Source organism: Canis lupus, chromosome 2, assembly GCF_003254725.2.
Source record: "Canis lupus dingo isolate Sandy chromosome 2, ASM325472v2, whole genome shotgun sequence".
NCBI classification, from domain to species: domain Eukaryota; kingdom Metazoa; phylum Chordata; class Mammalia; order Carnivora; family Canidae; genus Canis; species Canis lupus.
In genome coordinates, this window is record NC_064244.1 from 83175774 (window position 1) to 83193039 (window position 17266).

Genomic DNA, 17266 nt, shown 5'->3' on the forward strand with positions numbered 1-17266 from the left:
TGCTCTAGAGAAACGAAGTGCTATTGTTATCGTGCTGTTAGCCTGGTGGGCACCGGGCCGGCCTGGGTTCCAAGCAGAGCAGAGGCATGACCGGACTTTGGCTCTAATTCACTCCAATTCCTACAGTTGGGAATAGGCTGTAGCAGGGCAAGGACAAAAGTGGGGAGACAGAAACTGGGAAGAGGTGACGGTCGCTTGGATGCCACGGGGTGTGGGGCACGATTCACTGCAGACTCAGGTTCAAATGCTGCTGCTCTGGCCTCTCTGTGACCTCTGGGTTGTCCCAGAGTGAGGCAGCGGGGAAAGAACAGATGTTAGGAGAGGCCTGGACGCCTGTCCCACCCTGGTTTTGGTGACTTTGGGCCTCAGTTTCTCCAGAGTTCTATGGCCAACGTGGAAACCATTGAAATATCCATCGACTGATGGGAGGATAAAGAAAACATGCTGGATTCATAGCGTGGAATAGTGTTTGGCCATAAGGAGGATTGGAGTACCTATACATGCTACAGTGTGGATGAATCTAGAAAACACTATACTGGGGGCACCTGGGGGTGTCAGTGGTTGAGCATCTGCCTTTGGGGTCCCGGGATGGAGTCCCACATAGGCTCCTCGCATAGACCCTGTTTCTCCCTCTGCCTGTGTCTCTGCCTCTCTGTGTCTCTCATGAATTAATAATAAATAATAATAATAATAATAATAATAATAATAGAAAACATTATGCTGAGTGAAATAGGCCAGACATAAAAGGCCACATGTATGATTTATATGAAGTGTTCAAGATAGACAAGCCCGTAGAGACAGTAAGTAGCCCAGTGGTTGCCTGGGGCTGGGGGAAGGGGAGATGGGGGAGTGACCACGACTGCATGTGGGGTTTTTCTTTTTGAACTGATGAAAATGTTCTGGAATTACTGCTGACTGCTGCACAGCTCACTAAAACCCACCAAATTGCATACTTTAAAGGGTGAACTTAATGCTTTGTGAAATATATCTCAATAAAGCAGTTATTTAAAAAAAAAAAGTGGCAGTCGAGCTGGATCAAGGGTTCTTACCCTGTGGTCTGGCATGACTTCGGAGGATCCAGGAACCCCTGAAATTGGGGAAGACCTTTCGTGTCTCTGGGTGGAGGCTTTGAGTTTAAGAAGAGAGGATTTATAGGGTCCTCCTGACCGACAAGGGGTCGATGATGCTGGGGAGTCAGCAAGATACTGAGGAGGGAATGGGATGTGTGGGCTCTGCCTAAGGTCAGGGCCCTGGCTTGGGTCTGAGGTCAGCAGAGGATCTGGGGAGCTGTGTAGGTCAGGCCCCATCTCAGGAGCCCAGATGAAGGAGGGGAGGAGACGAGTGTGGCCCGCAGTCCCTTGTCTTTAGGCAACTTGGGCCATGGGGATGCATGTCCTCCCTTAGGGCACCTCGGGCGGGGGCTGCCTTGGGAAATGGAAATGGGGAACGGGGTGCAGCCCAGGATGTCTTAGATGGGGTTTTGAAAAGCATGGTGGCTGGTTATAGTGTCTGCTCTAGGGGCTTAGAGAGTGCGTGTAGATCTCAATCTCATTAAGTGCTGTCATTGTCATAACAGCACCAACAGAGGGCCAGGCATTGTGGATTTTATATATATATTTTAAAGATTTTATTTATTTATTCATGAGAGACACACAGAGAGAGAGGCAGAGACATAGGCAGAGGGAGAAAAAAAAAGAAGCAGAGGGAGAAGCAGGCTCCATGCAGGGAGCCTGATGTGGGACTGGATCCTGGGTCTCCAGGATCACGCCCTGAGCTGAAGGTGGCGCTAAACCACTGAGCCACCCGGGCTGCCCTGATTTTATATTTTTATGAGCATCTCACTTGTCCCCCCTCACCCCACAGCCCTGTGGCATCAGTGCTACCATTACCCCTTTTCACGGCTGAGGACCCCGAGATTAGAGAGGGAAGGGCCTCACAGCTGGCCGAGGAGCAGTGGTGGGAGAGGAGCAGGGTGTTAGGCACAGGAGCAGCCCGGTGGGTGCAGAGCGGGCAGTGGGGGGCATGTAGTGAGCATTCCCCAGCTCCCGCTTCATTTTTTGAAAGCCGTTCTCTGCACATCGCCACCTGTAGCTCAGGCACTGGGATCCGAGGTCTTTGTTCTCATGCAGGATAAGTTAGGATTCGAACGGGGTGAGTGGCAAAGTGTCACTGCGCACCATTACTTCCTCTCTCTGTTCTTTCATTAACTCATTCGCATGAATGAGAACCTGGGCCTGGCCAGGCACTGGGGGAGGGGCTGGACCAGAAGAATGAACAAGGCCCTGGGTCTCTGCTCGGGGGGTATTCTAACTGGCCGGTCCCCGAGCAGCGGGGCACCAGTGGGATTGTCACCAGGCTATGTGGCTGGCTCTCTGTAGCTCTCCCACTCCAGCCCCCTCCTGCGTGTGGTGTCTTAGGAATTTTACACAGGGGTGGGACGAATGTTGTGTCTTGTGATCACCCTGGTGGGTATAGGAGGACTTTGGAAGTATCTTAGGACTCTGGATACTTCATTGCCTGTTTTTTTTTTTTTTTCTTTAAAAAAAATGTTTATTTATTTGACAGAGAGAGAAAGAGAGCGTGCAAGCAGGGGGACCAGCAGAGGGAGAGGGAGGAGCAGGCTCCCGCCGAGCAGGGAGCCCAATGTGGAGCTCCATCCCAGGACCCCGGGTGTATGACCTGCGCTGAAGGCTTAACACCCAGGCGCCCCCATAGCGTGTTGTTTTACCCAGCTCACTCACTGCATGTTTGTTCAGTGAACCCCAGGAATCCCCCTTGGTCCATGCAGGCCTTGGTCTTTGCAAGACTTTCTTACATCTTGCCTTCTCTTAGTTTCAATTTAAATGTCTCTTGGGAGTGATTTTCTTTCTGTCCTCATTGCAGACCCTCGGGGACCTGCTTCAGTTGGCAAATAAGCTCTCTCTCCTCCTAAACATCCATCCTTTCCTCCCAGATGCCCTCCTACATATTGTCATTATGGTGAAAAATATGCAAATAACTTTGAAAAACAGTCTCCCAGCAAATGGGTATTCAAAAATGTAATAAATTAACCCCATAATGTAATCTGGGTCCCAAGACTATCCGTCATGCTGATGTGCTTAAGATCTAGAAACCCAGATGCCGCAGAGCCCGGTGCATAGAAATGACAGATGAGTGTTCGCAGAGCTCCCTCATGGCCCCCCGCCCCCAGCTTCTTGTCCCCGTGGAACCCAAGGCCGTCAGAGGTTTAGGGAATATCTGTCCAGCCTGTTCATTCACAAACGAGGAGACAGAGGCCTTTCTGGGACTAGGGGGAAGACCGGTTTGAACCTGTCCTCCTGTCTCCCAGCCCGCCTTGGCTTTGGATCCAAAGCTGCAAACGTAGGCATTTCGTCCTTGGGTTTCTAGTTGACAAGGCAGGTGCCCCAGCGTCAAACAAAGGTTGTTGGGACCCACTTTCTGCATCTGAACAATGTTGAGCATTGGGTTGTGTGTCCACCAAGGTTTCTTTGAAGTGCTTTAGCTCTGGGGTCAGGAAACCTACAGGTGGCTTGCGCTGTGTCTTCTTGGGGCAGCGGGCTAAGGCTGGGGGCCTGGCATGAGTCCTGATGTTGCTCACACCGTACCCTAGGGGCCACCAGCCGGACTCTGAGCTTCCCACCCCAGGATCCAATCCTAAGAAACCCTTTACAAGGAATTATTATCCCCCCTGCCCCCATGACTGCTACTTCCTGTTGACAGTGAAAAAAGTTGCTTGAACCGCCTCCAGAAGAGGGGCAGAGAGGACCCTTGCTTTCTCCAGTGCCCAAGTATCCACAGTGATTAAATCTCAGGGAGCCAGGGGCACTGTTCACAAGCCAGTGAGCTGCTCAACTGGCTCTGTGTGGAAATGGTCTTCTCCTACATGGCATGGCATGGGCAGGGTCCCCAAGTCCTGAGAAGGGTTGTTGTGTCCAAAATGTGTTGCCAGGTGCATCAGTTCTTGAAATAAATCATCTATCCCTCTGGGGTAAGCATGGAACGGCCCAAACTGCTGGGGCAGTCCCCATATGTTTTTGGGCATCGGGGCCCCTCAGGAACTTGTTAGAGGACCAACACCCCACTTTGCACCCAGAGTGATCCAGTAAGTCAGAGAGGCCTGGGTTCCAGGTGTTTAATGAGTTCCCCGGGGATTCTCATGCAGATTTCTGAGGACTGCTCTTGAGAAGTGGTTTGCTGGTATTCCTGGCTTAACGGGCAGAGTCACTTACCCTCTCCCCTGCCTTTGCCCCATCAGAAGTTGGCAAATGCAAGTTTGAAGACGTCCCGGTGTAAAGGGGGTACAGTTCTCTAATCCTGAGCTATAACTAAGCAACATCCTGATGAGATCTGTGTGCCCACAGGTGGACGTGACTCCTAACAAGTTCTTTTTTTTTAGATTTATTTATTTATGGGAGAGAGAGAGAGAGAGAGAGGCAGAGACACAGGCAGAGGGAGAAGCAGGCCCCTTACTGGGAGCCCGATGCGGGACTCGACCCCGGATCCCAGGGTCACGACCTGAGCCGAAGGCAGGCGCTGAACCTCAGAGCTACCCCGGGGGCCCCTTAACAAGCTCTTATGTCCCTGGAGGTCAGGGTCAAGGTCCCCAGGCTTCTGGTCGTGATTTGTTGCCTGTAGCTCCACGGCAACCTCTCTGACTTCAGTTTTCCCACCTGTAGTATAACGGGGGCGGCTGAAAATGAGTTGAAGCCCTGGCGTCAGATTAGAAGTCAGGACTGGGTTGATATTCCAACCGTGTGGTTTTGGCGAATGAGCGGGATGTCTCCGAGCCTGTTTGCCATCTATAAAGTGGGTGTGGAAAATGGGTTAAGGAGGGAATTAAAGAAATCACTGCTGGGTAAATGTCCGATCTATGCCAGTGATGATGATTTTAATGCTATAGGGTTATTAAGTCCCAGGGGCCTCCCGGCCCTTGCAGAGCCCGTGTCCCCGGGGGCTGCACTGGAAAGTGGCGGCCGAGGCCGACCCCGCGCACCGCCTCGGGCAGCCTGCTTGCCCCTTCGGGACGTCGTTCGCTCGCCTGTAAAGTGGGGACAAGCCTAGCAGTCGCCCCGCGGGACTGTGCTGAGGATGTGCTGGGGATCCGCCGGCCACCCAGCCCCGGCCTGGCGCACGCCTGGCGCCCTCGGAAGGGCGGTAACCCCCGGCGGCACCTAGTTCCCGGGCGGGGGCGGGGCGGGGCGGGGCGGGGCCGGCGGATTCGCTGTCGGTTGGGCAGCTGAGGCCGGGAGGGGGACCCCAGTGGAGGTCGCTGCGCTCACCCGGGGGCGCCCGCCCCGGGGCCCCGCCAGCAGCGCCCGCCCGCCCGCCCCTCGCAGCGCGGAGACCGCCCCGGGGCACATGCGCAGCGCGGCCCGCGCAGGTGTCCTGCCTCGCGCGCCCGGGGCGGGGCCTGGGCGGGCGGCCGCGGCCTTCTCCCGCGCGGGGACCCTGCGCCCCGCCCCCCGCCCAGGCCCCGCCCCCGCCGCCCGGCCGCCCCCGCGGTTGGCTGGCGGCGGAGTGGGCGTGGCCGAGGCCGAGGCGGGCTCTAGGACCCGCCGGAGCCCCGCGGACGTCACCGAGCGGCGTCCGGGCCGCGGGTTGAGCGGGAGGCGCGAGTGTCCGGCCGGGGGCTCCCCGCGGGGGCCGGGCCAGGCGTCCCCGGGGCCGCAGCCGGTACGCGGGCGGGGGGGCGGGCGGGCCGCCGCGCGGGGCCTTCCGGTCGGCGGGTCCGCCTCGCGCTCGTGGGCCTGCGCAGCCCGCCGGGCCCTCGGGGCCGAGCCCTCCCGCGAGCGCAGCTCCGGCCTTGCCCACCGGCGGGGGGCGCAGCCGCTGGCCTCGACCGGGACGCCGAGTGCCCGAGTGCCCCGGCGGAGGCGGCGGCCCCGCGACTGCCCGGACCGTGGCACTAGCCCCGCTCCCGCCCACCCTAGGTGACGGCCAGGATGACCACGCTCACGCGCCAGGACCTCAACTTCGGTCAAGGTGGGGAGGCGGGGCCTGCGGGCGGGGGCGGGGCCTGCAGCGATGGGGGCGGGGCCCGCAGTGATTGGGCGGGGCCTGCCGTGATGGGGCGGGGCCTGCAGCGATGGGGGCGGGGCCTGCGGGAGGGCCCGGGCCGGGCCGGGGGCCCCCCGAGCTCTCCCGCTTCTGTGCCCCCCAGTGGTGGCCGACGTGCTCTGCGAGTTCCTGGAGGTGGCCGTGCACCTCATCCTCTACGTGCGCGAGGTGTACCCCGTGGGCATCTTCCAGAAGCGTAAGAAGTACAACGTGCCGGTGCAGGTGAGTCTCCACGCCGCGGCCTGGGCCACCGGGTCATCCCCGAACCCCAAAGTGGGTAGAGGGTGGATGGTGAACCCTCCTCCCACTCCCCAGCGGCCTGGCCTTGCCTTCCGGTCCCCAGCCCACCCGACGGCCTCCTGCCCCTCCTGCCTGGACTTTTCTTTCCATCCCCTCGGACCTGGGAGTTCCCCTTGCCCCAGTTAGGGACCAGGCCCTGGGGGTCAGACTTGCCCCTGGGGCATGGTCGAAGTTTGAAAGGGCTCCTGAGGTTGGTGAATGGTTCCTCTATAAACCGCAGGGACCTTCTCTCTACCATCGATGCTATGGGTGGTTTTAGGTTAAAAGGCAGACAAAGCAGTAACATGTGCTCCCCCCCCCCCCCCCCCGCACCCGCCCACTCACTAGAAGTGCAGGCCCTTTAGGCTCTAAGTAAACATTAGAATAATTCAGTGGCCCCGATGCTGGGAGGTGGTGGGAGCTTGAAGGGTATTCAGGGAAAAGGAAAAAAGAATAGCATTTACCGAGCACCTTGTGTCCTGGGACCTTATCTCACTTTGTCTCAACAAGATCTTCCACAGATGAAGTAAAGCTCAGAGAGGTTAAGAGATTTGCCTGAGAACACATAGCTCTTAGTTTCAGCACGCAGTTTTTAAAAATTGATTTAATTTCTGGATCCCTTCCCTGGGAGAAACGCCTGCATGCCCAAATACACACAACTTAGGGACTTTGGCCCCTGGAGGAGCCCACGGAGCCCACATTAGAAACGCCCACCACTATATTAAGTGCTAATGTTGAACTAAATCCTCGTCTTCTAACTTCTCCCTCTCCCTGGATCATTTGCAGTTCTTAGCTCCATGATGGGAAGTCAGGGTCTTGGGCGGGGAGCCCCAGGGAGCTGCTGGCCTCTCCCCCTGGGCTCCCGGAGGGGTGGCAGGGGGCTTCCCCGTTGGTGCCTTGGGCCTCACCAGCCGTCTTGGGGTTGTGTGCAGATGTCCTGCCACCCGGAGCTGAACCAGTATATCCAGGACACCCTGCACTGTGTCAAGCCCCTCCTGGAGAAGGTGAGGGCACCAAGTCCCCCAGCCTCCCTGCCCCCAGTCTGCTCCTCCTGCACTGCAGGACGCGGTGATGCTGGGACCGTGCGGGGTCCCCATGCTCCGCACCCAAAAGCCTGTTTCCTGTACCCTGGAGACCAGCCTTGCCCAGGGACAGACCCCAGGGCAGGGGGGCCCTGGTTCCTGGAGTTGGCCAAGTGGCACTTGCCCCGGAGGGTTCTGGATTTTTCCCACATCTCTTTCTCTCCCTGCCCTCCAGTTCTGCTAGGCTTGTTCCCTCAGGGTTTCCTCCTTGTTTTGTCCTGCCCCTAAGAGGTACCCCCATGGGGCCCAGGCATCCCCTCCCCTCTTGGTCTGTACCCAGCAGGGGTGCCTACCTGAACTTCTCAGGGGCCCTCAGCCTGGAAGCCGAGCGGCGCTGTGAGTGTGCCCTCCCATCCTTCCTGGGCAGGGCGGTGGTGGCGGTGGGTGGGCTACCCCGTTCTGGAGTAGGGGGTTCCTGCCCTTGCAGAATGATGTGGAGAAAGTGGTGGTGGTAATTTTGGACAAAGAGCACCGCCCGGTGGAGAAATTCGTCTTTGAAATCACCCAGCCTCCACTGCTGTCCATCAGGTAAGCGGCCTCTCCCTGGGGTCCTGGCTGGCTGCTGGGAGGCCCTGAAACAGCCCTGGCGCTCACCCCGTTAGGGCGCTCACCCCGTGAGGGCGGCGCCCTCAGGTTCCTACTGGGCTGCCCCACGCCTCTTTTCCTTCCTGCCTCTTAGGGCCCCTGTGAAAGCCCACCTCCTCCGGGAAGCGGGTAAAGAGGAGAGTGACGAGGCAGGCCATCCTCACAGGGCCTGTTAGGGCCGAGGCACGGCCGGCCGCCAGGGGGTCTCCATGTAACCCGAGGTGTCCACACTGGAAATCCGTAGTATCTCTGACTGGCTGGTTCTGGCCAGGGTCCCCCAGCAGGTGGCACAGCCAGGACACAGACCCAGTTTCCTGACTTCCCAGTCACACATCCAGCCCACAGTCAACCAGAAGCTGACCCTGGGCCCTGTGTCGGCGGGTCAGCGGCCGGCTTCCCGGGGTGAGGTCAGGGCACCGGAATCGCCTGCTTGCTGTGTGGCCTCGGGCAAGCCCTTCCTCTCCTTGGCCCTTTCCAGGCTTCCTGGGGTGTGCGGAGGCTTGGGCTGCGGCCTGGTTGTCAGGCTGGGCTCCCTGTGGCCTGGTCTCCAGGTGATTTTACGTGTTGCAGACAAGGGAGGTAGCCGGGCCCCCAGGAGCGCACGCACTCAGACACAGAGGAGGCTCTGCCCCCAGGGCCGATTGCCTGCTGGTGAGGGGTGCCGCTGTGATGGGAGACCCTCCTTTTCCCCTCCAGCTCAGATTCCCTGCTGTCTCACGTGGAGCAGCTGCTCCGAGCCTTCATCCTGAAGATCAGCGTCTGTGATGCGGTCCTGGACCACAACCCCCCAGGTGTGCTCACCCCCCGCCCTCGTCCCGGGCGTTTCCGTGGCTCCTGTGGCTTGGTCTGCATTCAGGTCCCTGCTCAGCTGCAGCAAGCCGCCTCTCTTCCTTCCTGCCTTTTAGAACCTCTGGAAGCCCACCTCCTCCAGGAAGCTACCCTGACTCCTCCCTGGGTTGTCTCCCAGCTGACTGTGCTGCCTGGCCCTCGGCTCACAGTCTTCCCCTCTGGGCACTGCCAAGCCAGCTCGGGAGGGGGGAGCCCTGACCAGCGGCAGGCAGGAAGTGGCCCAGCCTTGACCAAACTCTTGCCTCTTCAGGCTGTACCTTCACAGTCTTAGTGCACACGAGAGAGGCTGCCACTCGCAACATGGAGAAGATTCAGGTCATCAAGGTGAGATGAGAGAGGTCTGGGAAGGTGGGCAGGAGACAGCTGGCGGGCTCTGGAAACCAGGGGCCCGAGCTCGGAGTGGGCGGGGATGTTGCCGCCGTTAGGGCAGCGCCTGGCATCCAGCGGGTTTAGCTGTGTGTTAACCGGGTGGCCACAGGCTCGCCGTGCCCTGCCTGGGCCCTCAGCAGAGGGGGTGGCGCCGTGCCTGCGGCAGCCGGCCCAGCACAGCTCCCAAGAGGCGGGGGGCTCTGCCCACCAGTTTCGCAGCTGGTGCTGGGGGCTTGTTAAACCACTTGGGTTCCCAGCCCAGCTCGGACCCGAGACCCGGCCTCGCCGGTGGAGGACCCGGCAGTCCGCAGAGCTGGGACCTCCCCAGTGATTCTGCGGCTCCCTGCAGCCTGAGGACCCCAGCTCTGGGCGGGGGGCAGCAGCGTGAGCACAGGCCACTCCCGGCCTAGCCCCGTCCACCTCCCGACCTCGGTCCCCTCTCTAGGACTTTCCCTGGATCCTGGCAGATGAGCAGGACGTCCACATGCACGACCCCCGGCTGATACCACTGAAAACCATGACGTCTGACATTTTAAAGGTGAGCCGTACCGCAGGTGTGTTGAGGCCTTGCTGGAGGCCTGTGGCTCGAGGCTTGGAGATGACCAGGGAATGCCCGGGCTAAGGCCCAAACCCCGTTCTCTTACCGGGTGGCTGCGCCATACAGCCCCAGCCGCGGGCGGAGCTGCGTGCCAGGGGCCAGGGGGTGCCGTCCTCCACTGGCCGTCCTCCTGACCCCGGCTCTTTACTCCTGTCCCCTAGATGCAGCTCTACGTGGAAGAGCGAGCTCATAAAAGCAGCTGAGGGTGTGAGTGGCCCCGGCAGGGATGCTGCAACGGCTGGACGTCGCCGGAGCCCCAGCCTAGGGCAGTGCTGCGGGGCCACCCTGGTTTCAAGTGCTCTTACTGCCTCGGGGTATGGACCGGCCCCCCTCCAGCGCGGCGGGCTCAGGTCTGGCTGCCTTCGTGGACGGATTCGCCCCAGGAGGGCAGGGACGATGCTCGGACCTGGATTCCTTATCTTAGCTCCTGTGGTCTGGCCGGTCAACACGGTCTGTCTCAAACACTGTGCTGTGAGTGGTTTCAATAAAGGGCGCCAAGGGCCGAGCTGGGCTGTCCCCAACCAGAGCGGGGAGCGCAGGAGCAGCCGCTGGCGGGGGGGAGGGGCTGCTTCGCCGCCGCAGTGCCAGGGCCTCCCGCCACCAGACCCAACCCCACACTGGTCTTACTGAAAACGTTTATTGTCACAAAATGTCAGAGTACGTGACGGAGTTACCGCCAACTGGTGGGTTTGCTCCAGGCTGGAAGTGGGGCAGCAGCTCCCCAGCAGGGCCTTGCGCCCAGCGCAGCCTCAGTGGAGGGCACTGCTGCGGGTGGTTTGGTCCAGACACAGGACGGAGGAGTGGCTAGCAGACACTGTCAGTGGAGATGAAGCGAGGAGGGCAAGCGGGCGGCCCTCTCCCGGCCCTGTGTGTGCTCGGGCTGAGCGGGGAACCGGGCCGGGTCCCCGGTCACCTTAGGGCCAATGACGATGCTGCTGTTGGTGACGCGGGGCCCGTACCAGCCCGCCCAGAACTGCGTGTCCTGGCCTCCGTGCTGGAAGAGGATGTGGCGGACGCCGGGGGGGTAATCGGAGAAAGTGTGCGAGACCTGGCAGGAGGGCAGGGGAAGAAGTGATCGTCAGGGCTGGGGAGGGCACAGGTGGGGCGGCAGCTCCACTGGGGAGGAGCAGGGAGGCCGGGAGGCGGGGGCTCCAGGCCTCGGTTTCCTGCCGTCCTGGCCCCGGAGAAGTGGGTGGTGAGGGGCAAGCAGGTGAGGCCTCACCTCCGTCCACTTGGCGCTGTTCCACTGATCGACGGTCACAGGTGGGGGCTCGAAGGAGGCCAGGACGATGTAGTCGGCGGAGGCCAGCTGCACTCGGATGTGGTAGGTACAGCCACAGTCGGCTCTGGCCGCGAACCTGAGGGAAGGGGGGGCTCAGGACTGCGCGCCCCAGACGGAAGGCGGCCCTGGAGGCAGGCCGCTCACCCACAAACTGGAGCCCTGAGGCGGACCGTCCTGCCCTGCCCGAGGCCCAGCTGACTTCCCAGCTCTCCGGGCCCTCCTGTGTCCCTGGGGTAAGCAGTGTGCGGGGCCGCGTCGGGGCCGAGTGGCAACTCCTTTGGGTGTCCAGTGAAGACGTCCCCTTAACAAAGCAAAAGGCTCTCCACAGAGATAAAGGCCTGGGCAGTGGGAGCTGTGTCCCTGGACCTTGTACTGGATCAGACTGGGGATTCCGTGGGAGATTCTAGGGGTGGCCTGTGTGATGGGGCTGGTACAGGGCCCACCTTGTGCTCAGTCCTGCTGTCCACACCCCTGTAGCTCTGCGCACTCCTCAAACCCCACCCCCTGCCTTAGAATGGTGGCCCTGGGGCCCCACGGGGATTGGGGTCCTGCTTCTGCTGTGGGCCACGCCAGAACCTTGTACAGCTCTGGCACAGAGCAGGAGCCTGGGAAGGAGCAGAGGGCTGCACAGAGAAGGGGCAGGGGAGGCAGGCGCAGAAGGCCTGTGAGCAAGGTCCAGGGCGGCTGGGTCCGGGTGTCTCTGGTGCTCTAGCATCAATTTGTGACAATTTATCTATAGGCCTCAGTCTCCCCATCTATAAACTGGAATTAACACATGCTGATGCAGGAAGGCCAGGAGGTGTGAGCGGGCCGAGGGCTGGCTGGCGGCAGGGGCATGTGGGTGCGGGGCCAGGTGGGCCGGCCGCCGGGGCAGCCCCACCCTAGGACTTGGCTGGGCAGAGTGGGCGCAGCCTGTCGGTGCTCCCGGGAAGATGAGGGGACGATGCAGAGCGTGGCCGGCCCCACTCACCAGTCCTTAACCACAATTTCAGGCCGGACCGTGTCTAGCAGCTCCTCCCAGTAGCCCTCGGCCTTGAGGTCCACCAGCTGGGACTTGAGGCACATCCTGTGGAGCAAAAGGAAAGGCTTACGCTCCCAGGTGTCCTTGGCATGGCTGGCCCAGCACTGTCCCCTGACTCTGCAGGACTGCTGCCCCTGCTGGTGCTGGCCTACGGGAAACACGCACTTGTGTGGCGGCCTGTGGTCTAGTTCCATGAACTCGTGTTCCTAGAGGAGGAACCTGCAGACCCCCCCGACTTGCCCTAATCACCCAGGGGCTCTCGGCCCTTATTCTTCACCCCCCACTGCTATGAATCTCGGCCACCGAGTTCTCCTGCTCTAAGAAGTGAGAGACTCTGAGCCTGTCCGGGAACCACCTTCCACCTTCCTCGAGCTGCACAGACAGGCCCTCGCTCTGGCCTGAGATTTGGCAAGAGTTGTCCCAACCCTCTTCCCCTCCACACTGCAGCCCGGTGGTTTATCTTACTCATAAGATGTGACAAAGTACTTCTTGACTTTGGAGTCAGGAAAATCTGTCCCGTGGTCTCCAGGGAGGCTCTCCACCTTCCATTCGTCTCCCCCATTGCAGTCAATTTGCCAGGACTTCATATCCTCTAGGGAGAAGCAGAAGCCGAGGTCAGAGCCCCGTGTAAAGATGCGGCCGGGTCCTCCCCGCCTGGGCTGGGCTTGCTCACGCTCACATCTCAAGGCGTGTACCCCAGCTGGGCCTCGGGGCGCCCGACAGAGTGCCCTTCCTCCCAACACGTTTCCACCTGTGCCGCCGTCACGTGTGGTCTGGGGCTTCCTCCCTCCCACCCTGTCCCTGACTGGCCTGACTCCTAGCATGAGGCTGGTGGGGGGGGGGCGGCGGGAGAGCATTACCAAAAGGCTAAACTAGCATTTCCTTCCTTTTACGTTGCTGAGGGGCTCCGGGAAACACCGAAGTTTCAGTTCTCAAAACGCAGTTATGAGGGGCCGGTGATGACGCTTCTGTCCTTAACGACAAGTCTGTTTGTCCCAGTGCAAACCACTCACTTGACTGCCATCTCCCCTGACACCCTAACTCTAGCTGAGATCTGAAGGGCCCCAAAGACTGATTCACCGGCTTGCCGCTGGGTCACGGGGACCCCCTCTGCCCAGCGCGGGAGGGCTAACCGACAGTGGGCATCCTGGGCTGGCGGCACACAGTAACCCTGTATTCTCACTGGGCTGGCCTGGCAGGTCCCGTCTCCCCCTTCAGGCTGAGACAGGAGGACCTTAAAAAAGCCCAGCGGTGTTTCTCTACCCCGGCTTTCCAGAACAATCGCCGAGGGAGCTTTTCCCAATTGGTCCTGTGCTCTACTAGGAGCCGGCACCCACTCCCCAGGCCCCGCGGCCTGCTGCCAGTAGAGAACGAGAGGAGTGACCCAGAAATCCAGGAGTGGGGCTGTGCCGAGCAGAGGCGAAGGAGAGACCTAAGCTAGACAGCTGCCAGCCCAAGCCCAGCATGATCAGGGCTGCAGGTGGGCTCTGGGGAGCTGTGAGCTGAGCTGGCAGCCCAGCGGGGCAGCTTCTGAGTGGGATCTGGGGCAGGCAGAGAGATGGAGCGTGTGAGCCACTATCTCTGGGGCCTCCGAGGGGCCCGAGCGCCTGCATCAGGACCAGACCCTGGCAACTGGCCGGTTCTGGATCTTTGGGTGGGACGCTCATCCTGGGTCCCCATCTATAAAATGGAGCCAACCCTACTTATTTGGCCAACTCCTGGGGTCCTCGTGAGGATCAGGAGAGAAAATCGACAGGAGAGGGATTCTCAGTGTACACACTGTGCTTGCACTGATTGTTGCTGAAGCCCCAACGTGAAGTTTGGTGCCTGGTGTATAGTAGGTGCTCAATGAAAGGAGAAAAAAAAAAAACCCTGGCAAGTACAAGAGAACATTAAAAGCTAAACAGAGACTTCAAATGATGTGCATGCAGTCACATCTGGAATTCCTCATTTCCTTCCTCTGGGTCACGGGGACAGTGGGAGGGAATGACCTTTGTGAACCCCGCAGCCAGTGAAGTCCAGGGCCTGGCACGGGGGAAGCCCTCTACGCACGTCAGGAAGCTTGGACCATGCTGGAGCAGGGGGGGGAGGTGAACGAGCAGTTGGTTCGTTCATTCCACAAACATTTTTCGAGCACGGGCTATGTGAAGGCGTCACTGGGGACATTGGGCAGAGTGGTGAGCAAGACCCATTAGGCCCCTGGACCTTGGAGCTTGTGGCAAAGAAACAGCCCCGCCGCCCCGAGCGAGAGCAGAGGCTCGCAGGTTCTGACAGTGCCGTAGAGGTACTGAGCAGGGCGGACGGGACAGAGGTGCGGGCGCGACAGAGGTGCGGGCGCATGGTGCTGAGGCGGGGGACCGGGGCGGGCGTCCGGTAGGTGCTAGGGGTGTGCGAGAACACCCCAGATAGTGTGGGAACCCCAGGGGCGGAGGCCCTGAGCTTCAGGAAAGGGAGGGAGGCAGCCCTGGGCGGCCCCCAGCCCACCTTCAGCACACGGGTTGCGCAGGAGGTTCCGGCGGAGACTGCACAGAAAGAAGAAGATCTTCCAGTCGGCCACAGGCTGGTCCCAGTCCTCGGTGATGAAGCCCTCCCGCAGGCACTTGCGCTTCCAGAGGGTCACCAGGTCAATGAGGTCCCGCCAGAGGCTGCAGACCGGGCGGCAGCGCAGCAGCAGCTGGCGGGCGGGGATGTGCGTGAACACCTCCAGCAGGATGCTCTCGGGCAGCTCGTTGATGCTGACCAGGGCCATGGCGGGGGCGGGCGGGGCGCACACAGGCCTGTGGGGGCAACTGGTTATGACCCTGACCCGGGACCTGGGACGCAGGACCCAGGGGCTCCTCATCCTCTTTTGCTTTGTGAAACAAGAGGGGTTTGAGCACCTTTCCAGGACTTAGTAGGCTGCAAAAATGTGGAGTGGTCACCGTTACGTGCATTTGAAAACATGTGATAAACATTAAGAAGGACTTTAGGAGCTAATATCTAAAGAGGCCCTCTCCCAGTAAGAAAATGATTGCTAAATTTTAAGTTGTTGGGCCCAGTGAGCTGGCCCCTGTCTGCGGCCCCTGCAGGAGGTCGTGGTGACGTTCTTTTAGTGCTGGCAACTCAGCGTTAGTCTGGGGATGTACTAACTAACGGCTTTAGGGTGTCGGTCACGGCTTCCCTAAGGGGTGGGGCTAGTGCTGGCGACCGCATTCCTCTCCCAGGTCGCGCACTTTGGCCTGGAAGCCCGATGTGATGAAACTCCCTCCTGGGGAGCACCTCCGCCTCCGTCCTGGCTGGGGCATCAGGCCAGGGCCCACTCCCAACTGCTCAGACACCGCACAACAGATTGAGGGACCCTGAGCAAGGCTGCCCGGGCTTGGACCCCCGGCCTGCGTGGCTAGCGGGCGAGAGAGGCCAGGCCTCCCAGCCTCCGCAGGGCCCGGAGGACCGAGCCGGTGCAGGTAAAGCTCTCCGCCCGGGGCCGGCGGGGAGGTGCCGCGGAGCGTCAGGGCTTGGGCTTCCCTCCCAGCAGCTGTGGCCGCCGCCGCCAAGAACACCGGGTTTTGGAGATTCCCGCAGGGCCAGCAGCGGAGCCCTGCCCCGGGGAGCCCTGCCCCGCTAGCCGGGTCACTGAGGGCCCCGGTGGGGGTGGGGGGGCAGCCCCGTCCCTCACGGGCCTCGTCGGCCCCGCACCGGCTCCAGGACACGTCTCGTGTCGCACGGAGCCTCGGCCAAGGCTCGCGGGGCTCGCGGGGCTCTGGAGGCCTCGGGCCGGGCGCGCCTCCCCGACACGGCCCCGGCGGCAGTGCTGATGCGAAGGGTCCGAGCGGCCCGGGCCCCCGCGCTCTCAGGAGGAACCGCAGCCGCCTCCAGGGTCCGGGCCGCCGGGTGTGCGGCGCGGCGCCTCCCGACACCCCCGGGGCCCCGTCGCTGGGCGGGGCAGAGGCGACCGGGAGGACCGGCCCCGCCCGCCCGGTCCCGCGCGCACCTGGTCACCCACATCCGCCCCCTGCTTTCCGCCGCTCGGGGGGCCGGGGCGAGGCGGGCGGGGCTGCCGTGTGCGGCCCGAGGCCCCGCGGGCACCGTCCCCGCGCCCACGTCTCAGTTCCGGGCTGAGCGCGCCCATTTCTCAAACGCGGAAGCTGAGGCCCGGGGAAGCGCGGTGCCGCCCAGGGCCCGCGGGCGTCGCTGCCCGGAGGTCCCGACCCGCCCGGCCGGCGCCCCCCCGCGAGGTGCGGCCCGCGTCGCTCCCCGGCCGCGCTCCCCCGAGTCGGGGCCAGAGCCCGGCCCCGCCCCGCCCCGCCCCGGCCGCCGCCGCCGCCCCGGAGGCCCCGCCCCGCCCCGCCCCGCCGCCCCGGGGCCGCGCCGCGCCCGTCCCCCGGCTGGGCCGCCACCTGGACGCGGGCTCCGCGCCCCACGGGACCGGAGCTCGGGGTCCGCCTGGGGCCTGCGGCCTCCGCTGCGCTGCCGGCTGTCGGGCCCCGCCCCGCGTCACGCGCCGCGCTCCGGGCCCGCCCCCGGCCCCGCCTCCCCGGCCCCGCCCCCGGGTCCGCTCGCCCCGCCCCCGCCTCCCCGGCACCGCCCCCGCCCCCGGGCCCTCTCGCCCCGCCCCCGCCTCCCCGGCCCCGCCCCCCGGGCCCGCTCGCCCCGCCCCCGCCTCCCCGGGCCCGCCCCGCCCCCCGCCCCGCCCCGCCCCCCGGCCCCGCCCCCCGGGCCCTCTCGCCCCGCCCCCGCCTCCCCGGCACCGCCCCCGCCCCCGGGCCCTCTCGCCCGGCCCCCGCCTCCCGGCCCCGCCTTCGGGCCCGCTCGCCCCGCCCCCGCCTCCCCGGGCCCGCCCCGCCCCCCGCCCCGCCCCGCCCCCCGGCCCCGCCCCCCGGGCCCGCTCGCCCCGCCCCCGCCTCCCCGGGCCCGCCCCCCGGGCCCGCTCGCCCCGTCCCGGAAGTCAGCGTCTCCCGCCGCCGCCGCGGGGACCCCGTAGCCTGAACCTGTCTCCCCTGCGGGGGCCCCGCCTCCCTCGGGGGATTCCCAGCCTTCTCCTCGCCGAGCCTCCACCTCTGCGCAGCCCACGCGGGACTCTTCACCAGTTCCTTCGCTGTGCGGAGGCGTGCGGGCCTCCCGTCCTACCCCCCCCTCCCCTCCCGTGCTAAACCCCCGCAGCTCCC

At 62.6% G+C, this 17266-nt stretch overlaps 2 protein-coding genes across 2 annotated transcripts; one reads left to right on the top strand and one right to left on the bottom strand.

Moving 5' to 3' along the window:
- Nucleotides 1-5548: 5548 nt before the first annotated feature.
- On the top strand, nt 5549-10281 carry MAD2L2 (mitotic arrest deficient 2 like 2). The gene is made up of 9 exons (XM_025477180.3): nt 5549-5673; nt 5931-5982; nt 6161-6279; nt 7269-7340; nt 7846-7946; nt 8700-8794; nt 9103-9176; nt 9667-9759; nt 9981-10281. The coding sequence occupies exons 2-9, from the start codon at nt 5943-5945 to the stop codon at nt 10020-10022; spliced, it is 636 nt and encodes a 211-aa protein (XP_025332965.1). The 5' UTR covers nt 5549-5673; nt 5931-5942; the 3' UTR covers nt 10023-10281.
- A 156-nt stretch (nt 10282-10437) lies between these two features.
- Nucleotides 10438-16626, bottom strand: FBXO6 (F-box protein 6). The gene is made up of 6 exons (XM_025477178.3): nt 16499-16626; nt 14607-14899; nt 12588-12714; nt 12072-12167; nt 11042-11177; nt 10438-10867 (listed from the first exon to the last, which is right to left on the bottom strand). Exons 2-6 carry the CDS (start codon nt 14869-14871, stop codon nt 10637-10639), a joined length of 855 nt encoding a protein of 284 aa, XP_025332963.1. The 5' UTR covers nt 14872-14899; nt 16499-16626; the 3' UTR covers nt 10438-10636.
- Nucleotides 16627-17266: the final 640 nt, after the last annotated feature.